This window comes from Branchiostoma lanceolatum, chromosome 3, assembly GCF_035083965.1.
Source record: "Branchiostoma lanceolatum isolate klBraLanc5 chromosome 3, klBraLanc5.hap2, whole genome shotgun sequence".
In the NCBI taxonomy this organism is placed as follows: Eukaryota; Metazoa; Chordata; class Leptocardii; order Amphioxiformes; family Branchiostomatidae; genus Branchiostoma; species Branchiostoma lanceolatum.
Window position 1 is genome coordinate 8,158,663 of NC_089724.1, and position 11,069 is coordinate 8,169,731.

Sequence of the window (11,069 nt, forward strand, 5' to 3'; positions counted from 1 at the left end):
TTTTACATCAATTTCCTCAGTCGAGACTCCACTGTGTAAATGAGTACCTACATGTAGCTTCGGCTAGGGACGTCCCTTGGATAGGATGTCAAATAGACGGCTCGCGTTTAAGGAGAGCCACACCTCGAGCACGTTTAAGAACCCACCACACTTAATGAAAAGAGTAGGGGTCCATCCCAGTGTGAGTGGATCAAAAATATCCGTCCGGACATGCCGCTTGTACTCTTCAGTACAAACCTGGTGTGTTACTCTTTTAGGCGGTTTACTGGATAAGCAATACAAAAATGACAAACTATATATAGTGTTGAATAATCTTTATTATTCTTCTGTTATACCTCTTGGGTGGCCGTTTCTTCGGCTCCATTCTTAAGAACTACATGAAGGGTGCAGACAATGCCTCTCATTCACAGCGCCTTGTGGCTGTGAACATCACTGATAGCATGCTACCCTTTTTCACTGACTCAGCAATTCTCGTGCTGATGGTACAATGCCTTTCATGGCCTACTCTTAATTACTTCTACCGCTGTCCGCCAGCGGGTCGTTGTATGGTGTACTTCTCCTGTAAAAGCAAACACCCAGGTTGCTTTCGGGCTCTAGCTAGAATTCTTACGTTAATTCTGTCCTTCAAAACTAGCTTCTACCCGAAGAACGGAATCTTGGTCCAGTCGGGTTGAAGAGTCGGTCGGGCGTTGGGCGGGTAGACTCGCGGGTCGGGCGTCCGTTTGTGGGAGGCGGCAGCGTCGGTCTGTTTGACGGCCTGCCGTTCCTTGATGGCCCGCTGCTTGTCCGTCTGGTCCCCGAACGGCGTGAGGAAGAAGGCCGGGTTGACCGAGGACGAGCGGACCGGGTTGCCGTCGCGGGTCCTCTCCGGGATCCTGTCGGAGGCCGAGCGGCGCCCGAAGGAGCTCCACATATTGAGGTTGGCCGCTGCCTTGGGCGGCATCTCCGCCAGCGACGGCATCCCGTTGACGGCAGCCGGCTCGTCATCCTGCTCCGATGGGGCCGGGGACGCCTGCGGGGACACCATCCTGCCGAACACCGACCACGAGTTGGGGTTGTACTCGGGCAGCTCGTTCTCGTACTCCCAGCCCGCCCTGGCGGTGTGCGACGTGGACACTTCGGTCTCCGTGGTCTGCCTGGCGCTGCTTGTGCTGTTCTGCTCGGTGGTGGCGATGTTGGCGGCCGTGAGGAACTCGACGCCGTTCAGTGTGGACGCCTCCTCGGCCCCCTGCTGCAGCCCCCGCCGGCTGGACCCGTCCAGACCCGCCACCTTCCCGTGCATGATCTTGTACATCCAGCCCGTCGCCACCAGGACCGTGGTCATGGTGGACCGCATCAGCGCCTCGATGGTGGGCCCGTGCGCCAACACTTCCCGCAGGAGAGCGGCGTCATGCACCGCCCGACCCTCACCACTCTTCGCCGTATCTTCACGAGCACCTAGAAAGATAAAAAGAGGGAACATTCAGTATTAAGTTGATAAACTCATGTTCAAACTATGGCCTGGACATTACATTCCCACAATGTGTACGTGAATTATAGCAATTTATAGTCAGTGTGATTTTCCCCCGATCGCGATGTAGCTGAGATCCTTTCTTCTGAAAATAAGTTGGGGACAATTATGATAATGAGGATGCTGTCACTTGTGACAATGGTAAATATGAAGACCAAGGCTTGTGAAAGTTTCAGCCAACCTCAGCGCCTCTCGCCAGCGTCCGGTATAGTTATTCCTGTATAGCTCTGCTCATAAGCTGAGGTTTTGGTAAACAGCATATAACGTTATAAAGAAAAGTACTGTGCCAATTTAGCAATGCAATGTTTGATTGAGAAATGGAACGTGTATATATACATACATACATACACAAACATGGGAAATATAAAAACCATCAAGAAAACGTTTCCTCAAGAGCATCAACCTCAATATTTATCTTAATGCCAGGCGCTAGGCGTACTTCCTGATTATTGTGTTGAGCAACTTCTGTATATGGTGCGTTTACGTATGGAGGGATCACTTAACTTTCGTCACCCCTAGCACCACCGAGTGGTACATACTTAAGGGTAAGATTGTACTAAGCCCTCTCCAGGACTTTTTCCTGTAGCACCTCTGTCCGCTTCCTGTCCCAGGAATTACTGGGAGATCTGAGAGTGCGTCTAAAGTCAGGATTTTAGTGATGGAAGCGCTTATAAGCTTATAGCTAGACCTGGTCTCATCTGGACCTGTTTGAATCTGTGGAGCAATTAAGTGACCGCGCGAATCCAGTAGGATGATGTAGGTCTACATAAGGCCTTAGAAACACGTGTAAAAACACTAAGCAGTGCCCTACATCTTTTTGAATACTAGTATTAGCTGAGGTAGGGACTGGCTTGTCCCATCATCGGGTATTACATTCCGGTAATTCATCAAGTGAAAATCTTTCAAGTAGAAAGCTTCTATGATGCACGTCATGAGTCGTAGTATTTGTAAAAGAAATCAGCACTTAAGATGTCTGATTCCAAGACTAACGGATTTGTAGCAAAGCTTGTAAGGTGTATATATGAAAAGGTGAATTTTTAAAGGGCGTGGATCGGATTTTGTGGCGTAGCAAAAACAAATCGTTCACATTAAAGGAGTGCTAAACTCCAGAGGGGGAATCATTTTCGAATAGATGATGATTTTAGGAAGAAAAAGTATATCGTACAGTATACGATGAATTACCCACAAGTACCGTGCGCATCACAAAGCATTCAGTATTCTACTAAGTTTCCCAGGTGACCCTCTATTTTTTAATTGATTAAATTAAACAACCTCAGCCTATGGCTGAACACAATGTACCTAACAAGGCTTGACAAAAGTTAGGTTACAAAAAGAATTTCAGAGCAGGTGATAAAAAAAACTTGTCTTATTATGTGTTCTGTTAAATCTTATTAACAACTGGTCTTCTTATTGTGCTTATCACCCCTCATTTATGCCAACAATATTCACGATGAAGGAAGTATGTGTACGTATAGGGAATACATGGGTAGGGTTTGAACGGGTTTAATGAGTATCATATTGTTTTGAAAAACACACCTTGTGTAATTCACTACCAGCGGAATTCTGTAAAAAGTCGGCTGATTATGTATTCATTAATACATTATCTAGTGGAAAATAACACCCCCTTCTGGAGTTTAGGATTCCTTTAATTGCCTTTTGCAAGGCGTAGTGAGGCTCAACAAGCTTAATATTTCAAAAGATGGTCGCAGTGAAATCCCCGCCCCCGGTCTTTCCGCAAGCCGGAAATCTGAATTATTACAATCAGCGCTCAAAAGTACGATGGACTAAAGCAATAAGTGCGGGAATGGACTTTTCCCATGTTGTGCAGAACATATAGTATAAGATTTGGCGCTACCGGGTGGTTTACTTTAACATAACATGTTCAAAGGAGGAATAGATAGAAAAAGTTAGAAGGCTCGCAGCTCAACTCACGATGCATACTTTTGACCAGCTCCTCCTTCGGTCGTAGAACAACAAGTGCTAGTGCCGCTAGTGCAAGTACTAGTGCCGGTAGTGCCAGTCGTCTCAGGTGGCAAATTAACGCAAGAGAACGCGGGGATTTTCTTGTCTAAACCGAAGCCTACATTTTGAACCTGGCGGCAGCGAGCACCATCCAAACATTGATACAATTTCAAGTATGATAACTTTATTTTTTATACATGAGATGACGATAACGTAGAAAGAATTGACATCAGAAAGCAAAATACGAAGAACTTAAAAATGGAACAACACTAACTTTACCATAGTAACATCCCGAACACTTTTCAGATATTGATACAATTTCAACTATGATAACTTTATTATACATGTTAAGTTTATCGTAGAAAGCATCGACATCAGAAAGCGAAATACGAAGAACGACGAAGCTGCCTTCAAGGGTTTCAAGTGAACAGTTCTATCAGCACTGTGTACGATTGTAACGAATTCTGGAGTTTTGGGAACCGGAGATGCTCAATTTTACACAGAAAAAAAGATCTAACAAACGGCATGAATTTCTGTCTTCAAACTTGACTTTTCCTGTTAACGTTGCTGCTACTGCCACTACTTAACTTCTGTATGAGACAAATCAAACGTATCCACCTTAGAATGCTCTAGAAGTCGTTTTAGCTTACTTAAAAAGTAATAAATGTTTTTTTTTGTGTGTAATCAGTGCCAATGATAGTCGGTTTCTTGTGGGCTGGCTCCTTTATGGATAAGCTCATCATAAGTCCCCCAAAATAATCAACTCGGAGAGCCTTCTAGACTCGAGTCGGTAGTGTACGCTTTTGTGATGTGGCAAACTGTGATACACGTTGAACACAATCAGAATCACTTTACAGAACGAATAAAACTCATTATATCAGTTCTAATTGTAGTCGGTTTCTTGTGGGCTGGCTACTTTACGGATAAGCATATCATAAGCCCCCAAAAGACTTTACTCGTAGAACCTTCTAGACTCGAATCGGTAGTGTACGCTTTTGTGATGTGACAAACACAGTATTATAAGTTGGTCACAATCAGAATCACTGTACAGAACGAATAAAACTCACCATGCGGAAGTATCGTGTTTCCCTGTGTGCCCCTGCATCCCATACTACATGCCACCAGCAGTAGCGCAGCAACCAGTAACCTTCGTCTCATCATTCCTGGGATACAACAGAGAAAACACACGGTTAGTATCAAACATCAGAGCGATGTCTTAAACATTACAAGATTCATCTACTCAAAGGATCCTTGGAAAACAAAGTCCACGATGGCACTGTGTAGTACGAAGGACAGGCTACGTCTGTATGTGCGAGCGTCATCCAGGGAGAGAGACGCTGTGTACGTATGTTGTTGTGAGAGAACGTCAGCACCAAGGGCAGGGCGCACTACTGTTGTGCTTAACGAATTTCAGCACTAGGGACAGCACCCATAGAAAAACGTTTCAATCGAATTTTCGCGACAGAAATGCCGCCTCACCAGTAAACAAAAACAATCTTGGGGCCATTCCTGTTACAAACACATAACAGCAGTGTACAAATGATATCTTGAACCAGAATAAAAGCGTATGGACGGAAAGGTGCACCAATAACCTTTGGATATATGAACTTGCAGTTGCGGGATATACAAAACTCCCGGAGGGCATACGCAAGCTTACACCCATCTTACGATTCTTGTTAATGTTAATTTTCTTCTGAAGAATCTTTCTCCTCGGGATCGACAATCGACTGAATATTTTTTTCTGAATATAGTTTCAGTGAAACTACCATGCAAGAAGATGTACATAGCAACGCATAGTGGGGAGATTTTCAAGGATGAAAGAAACGAAAGAAAGCGTACAAGCCGAAGAAAATGCCATATAAATGACTAAAATTCAACTTAAAAAATGAATCAAACTAAGTTGGATAGAATGAAACAAGGAAGATGAGAGCAAAACGCACGGAGATAGAAAGAAAATACCACACACCGAATTCGACCCACCTGTACCAAGCCGTTGGAAAATCTTTCCTCTGAATCGACTAAAGAACTCAGTTCTCTTATAAAGCCGCGTTAATTAGGCTGAGGGGGCTGTGTGGACGCATCGCCACTTCCACCCGTCAATCAAAATTAGCGTGCCCACGTCAAAGGGGCCGAGTTTGCCGCGCCGGCGAGGGGAAATGCCGCACGGGCGGCTTTGTCGCGGGGTGGCGAGCTGGTCATTAAGCAAACTGCGATTTGGCGCTCCTACGTAAGTTGATGCCGTCTCGTGGAGGGTTATTGACACTGCGATTACCAAGGCCGACAGGGTCTCAGGGTGGAGTTATCCCACCACGTGTGCCGTGAGCCTCGGTAAATGGCACTTTAGAAAGGGCTTAATGCAAATTAAGTCCTTTTTTCTTGTCGCCTTGGTAAAGTTGTAAACATACAGTTTCTGTTCCCATTTATCGTTGCTAGCAATTCAACGAATATCTTTTCACTCTTTTTTTTTCAAATCTGTGCGTATGTGTTTCGTTTAAGCGATATAAACGAAAAAACGTTCGACAATAAATGAAATTTAGATAAATTCAAATTAAAGCCCTTTTCTTGTCGCCTTAGCGAAGTTGTAAACACTCAGTTTCTGTTTCCATTTCATCGTTGCTATCAATGCAACCAATATATTTTCACTCTTTTTTTTTCAAATTTGTTTAAGTGATAGAAACGATATCAAAGAAAAAAGGCTTGACAATAAATGAAATTTAGATAAATTCGATTGTGTATGAATGCAGAGCCTACAGCCAGGAGTTCGCTACCCCCAGACCCCCGGGAAGACCACCGAAGATATGGAAAGACCAAATTGTGAAGGACACGGGCTTTTAAGCATTCGGGAAGTAGAGGCTAGGGCAAGGGACAGGACTGCTTGGAGGATCCTCTTGGAAAGCAAGGGGCCAGTTTCTGGCCTGAGCACGTAGGCAGGTAGGCAGGCATTCTATCGTATGAGTTATAAATTGAAATATTTTGTAGAAACGTACATCTGTTGTAACCATTTTTATATAAGAGAGCTTAGAAACCTTGAAAGAATTCAAAAGATCCTTGAGTTAGCACCCGACATTTGCGCGTCTAACAGAGCTAAGTTTAATTACATCAAACGCGCCTCCGCCGGAGGTTTTCCTGCTCTTGCTGGGATTCTGTAGAAAATGATGCCTTGAGGCGGCTAATGCTTAAGTAAATGTCACCACGACGCAAACTTTGCGGGAAAACGTGGGCTTTCTCGGGCAAAGGATCACCTTTAATTCCCGTCTACCTTCCGGGGTAAAACTTTGAAATTTGGCGTTAGGAGAAGAAGACAGGAAAGCCTTGCAATGTGTGCCCCAGAAATCTGACTCAAGCTAGGCCCAGTCACTGACCGCCGCAAGTAAGGCATCTAGACCTTACCTTAGACCTTAGATCCAAATCCTTCAAGACTGTGCTTTTCAAAGAAGTCTTTTGTCTTATCCATGGACGTTTTCCTTTGGGTCTCCAACCAGCAGCTATTTTTTCTGTTCTTTGGTTGATTATTCTCCATACATGGCACATGGACCGCAATCTTCAATTTTCAACAATTTCACTTTTGGGCGACATTTTGGCTCTATCTATGATTTGTGATCTAGAGGCTCACAAATATATTCCTTCTACCGCCATTTTGTGACCGAAAAATCTCTCACACACTTTATCAGTTTATACGATTATGGGCATCGCATGGACCCAGAACTAGAAAGGCGCACACACATTTACACATAACGTGCAGTAACATGGTCTTGGCAGCACTACTTGGTGGGAAATATGTCTCCAAGTAGAGGAATTGGTCCGGTTGGTTTTGACGTGTTCTAGGCGTTTTTGTCGGGCTTTCTATTTTGTCCCGTTTTCTTTATGTCGCCAGCCCACACATAAAGAAAACGAGACAAAATAGAAAGCCCGACAAAAACGCCTAAAACACGCCATAAACCATTCATCTGCTTGCAATTAGAGAGTAGGAAATATGCACACCCGTAAGGCCGTGTCATCAAAATGTACAGTACATTGGGGAAGAGGAGCTTCGTCGATTGAGATTCGGACGTATGTTCCAAGCCATCCTATATCAAACAACTTCAGATCACCAAGAACGTTGCATTTGCTTCAATACAAGTGCTTTGGAATCGGTGGCAACGTTGTACATGCTCTCAATATCGTCAAGGGACGACAAATTAGACTCCTTTTTTCTAATTTCGAAGAAGTCTGCTTGGCACTACAAGACAGAAACCTTATGATGTTTTAAGATATTTCAAGATACTTCAGATATTGAAGCAGCCGGAAGACAGTTTGAGTAAGCGCAGATCGATTGTATGAAGGTTTGGCGCTGACTGCTATTGCATGTTGCCTTTAAACCATTCACTGTTATGTAACGCTATAGCTAGTTCACCATTATCCACGAAGTTACGTTGAGACTGGTGACATTTGTATGGCGGCGTAACACAGACTACAGTCTGATCTTGATGCACTAACAGATTGGCAAAATCGTTGGCTTATGTCGTTCAATCCCTCTAAATGCCACATCCTCCATATCACCCGTAAAAAGCACCCCATTCTAACCCAGTACTCCCTCTGTGGAGAAGCCCTCACCGGTGTCAAGTCCCACCCCTATCTTGGAGTACAACTGTCCGACGATCTGCGGTGGGACACCCATATCAACTACGACACTAGCAAAGCCGGTAGGGTACTAGGGGTCATTCGGCGCAACTTGACCCATTGTCCATCAAGAGTCAAGGCCACTTGTTACAAAGCGCTGGTGCGGCCCCACTTGGAATATAGTGCCATCGTCTGGGACCCGTATACCACCAAAGGGATACAGGCGGTGGAGGCCGTCCAGCGCAGGGCCGCCCGAGTGACTCTGAATGACCACCGGCGGACTAGCAGCGTGACACAAATGCTCAATGACCTGCAGTGGCCCCTTCTCTCTGAAAGGAGGAGGAACGCCCGCCTCACCTTTCTCTATAAACTAGTCAATAACTACATTAATATAAACACAGACAATCTTCTGAAACCAGCTCAGGGGCGCACCCGGGGTAGCCACACTCTAAAATTCCAAACAATCAACGCTAAAACAGACTCATTTAAATATTCTTTTTTCCCTCGCACCATACCAGTGTGGAACGCCCTGCCTGGCGCGGTTGTTACGACTCCCACCGTTGAGTCTTTCCGCGCCAGGCTGGAGGCCTGCCCGCCTTAGCCCGGGACCTCCTCCCCCCCTACTTTGCCCCTTGCGGGGTTATCTGGGGGCCCAATAAGTTGAAGTTGAAGTAACCGTTTTCCGCGATGAGAATAATACTCAAAATCATCTTGCAGCTAAATAATATCACCTTTATAAAGCAGCCGTTGTTCCTTTATTGGGTTGAAGGGAGTGCAAAAGATATACTTGACTATAAGCAAGTCATGACGAAGTTAGTCTGTTCCATTCTGGGGTTGAATTTTTTGACGTCGTCTACTTTTCTTACAAGACAGTGTTCTGAATACGTTGTTCTCTGTCGACATAACTGATGTTGCTGAATCTAGCATTTATCCCTCAATACCCCGTTTAAACAAATCCCGGATATATGTTGCCCTGCAGATTTAGGTTAAGTGGCGTGACGTGGTGTGCCACGATAGTTTCTAACGCCTCAAGAACAGCATGTTTTGGAAATTGTTTAAAACTAACGATTGAAGCAATTTCTCATCCTGTTGTTGAACTTCTGAACACTATCTGACAAGTTTACTGAACGATGGTGTGTTGATTTGTTATTAAATTATTTTAGCTCTCATTTTATACTCTCATTATAACACGTTCCGTAAATTCTCTTATCGTTTATCTCATCGTCACCAAATAGTTGGTGCTTTGCCTAATAAGTCAATTGATGGATCCACGGATAGATTTTAATGTGTATCAAAACTCTTACTGCACTATATACGTCATGCCTAGTGGTGCGGATCGGTCCGGCCGGGCCGGACCGGTTCCGGACTTGTAAAACGTTTAGGTTCAAGTCCAAAAAAACCTAAACGTCTGGAAACAAGTCCGGACTTGAAAAAAAATTCTCTCACTCATACATTCCTTTTTGTCTAAACCATCTTAAACCTTCCTTAAATCGTGAAATTTGCACTAGAAAAATATTAAAACATTGCTGTTTTTGTGTTTATAACTGAACTTTTGTGTTAATTACTGACTGTATATAATTCCGTATATATAGTTTTCAAATTACGTGTAAAATATCTGCCAATATGCAATTTTACATGTAACACGAAAAAATATTCCAAAATTATTGTTCAGGTCCGGACTTTCAAGTCCGGACCTGAACCTAAACCTCTGGACTCGAGTCCGAACCTAAACCTAAACTCGGGTTTAGATCCACACCACTAGTCATGCCTGTAAGTGATAAGTAGTTTGGCCTCGCTCTAGCTGCGATGTACTTACGAAATAAACCATTCATTAAGCTGTTTTATTACCTACGTCAAGAAGGTTTGGTATTCGGGTGCGCGCGCGCGTGTGTGTACACGCGTGTGTGTGTCTGTCTGTCTGTCTGTTTGTTTGTGAACAACATAACTCGAGAATGCCTGTGTAGATTGTTCTGATAAATGGTATATGGGTAGGTCTTGATTGGACCGCAAAATGATTAGATTTTGGGCACCCTAGCAACTTTCTAAAAACCGTAGCGAAACTTCCAGCTGTGATATCTCGTGTTCTGGACATACTATGGTCGTGATTTCTGAGTGGAAGATATCTCTTGGTGTAACAAGGTGCACTAGCATTGCAACATGATATAGCTGAGTTCCTGGTGCTTTCCAGGATTTCCTTTAATGACGTCGTAACGTATGTTCTGTTCTGAGAAAATGGAGAGGGCGTCTTGATTCCTAATCCTTAAATGGCCTTTCAGTCAGAGAGCCTAGTGCCTGGTGGCTTGGACATCACCATATTTGTGTATGGTCAAGGATGCTTTATAAGGTATCCTTAAAGATTGTTTTGTCATGAGGGAGTTAAGTAAGGGTGAACATTATTACATACAAATCATGCAATTCAGAACCTCATTTACACAATTTATGAGGAAATGCTACAATGGCCTTAAGCTTCTTTAATAAGATTTTTGGAATTTCTGTGAAGATGATCAATTGATATAATTCATACAAATGAGGACCTTATTTGCATAATCAATAAAAACATTTATGGCACGTCACTCGACAAAGGTCAATGTCATTTGGCGAAGGTATGAGGTCGTCGAACTCTAGTTTGCCAGTGCAAACAAAGTCATGATAATACACCTCCCATCAGTGGCTGCATGATTTTCAGTGAGAAGATCTTTTTTTGCCACTCAAGGAAGAATACTAGCCTGTGTAATTCTTAGGTCACAATTGTGCCGGTGCCTGTAGGGGGTGTAGTCCTGGCCGGGCAAAAAAATGCAAAAAAAAAAAAACAGCCCGTAAATAACCTGGCGGGGCCCCTTTTTCCAACTGTGACCTAAGCATTAGATATGAAATCTGTCTGGATTAGACAGTTGGACACGTGTTCTTGTTCAGGATGATGAAAGCACACACACTCCCACTGGGACTCAATTAGGCAAAGTTCAACGTGGTTTATCCCGACTCCCGCTTGCTTTCATTC

The 11,069-nt window shown here is 44.0% G+C and overlaps 1 protein-coding gene across 1 annotated transcript; it reads right to left on the bottom strand.

Moving 5' to 3' along the window:
* Window positions 1-297: 297 nt before the first annotated feature.
* On the bottom strand, window positions 298-5,781 carry LOC136429998 (uncharacterized). Its single transcript, XM_066420206.1, has 3 exons — window positions 5,453-5,781; window positions 4,540-4,635; window positions 298-1,437 (listed from the first exon to the last, which is right to left on the bottom strand). Exons 2-3 carry the CDS (start codon window positions 4,631-4,633, stop codon window positions 638-640), a joined length of 894 nt encoding a protein of 297 aa, XP_066276303.1. The 5' UTR covers window positions 4,634-4,635; window positions 5,453-5,781; the 3' UTR covers window positions 298-637.
* Between the last annotated feature and the right edge of the window lie 5,288 nt (window positions 5,782-11,069).

What these genes read in the sequence shown, in the direction of transcription:
- LOC136429998 (XM_066420206.1), bottom strand. Translation starts at nt 4,633, where the DNA reads ATGATGAGACGAAGGTTACTGGTTGCTGCGCTACTGCTGGTGGCATGT. An exon ending in AAACACGATACTTCCGCATG is followed by an intron (nt 1,438 to 4,539) that starts GTGAGTTTTATT and finishes TTATCTTTCTAG; the next exon opens with GTGCTCGTGAAGATACGGCG.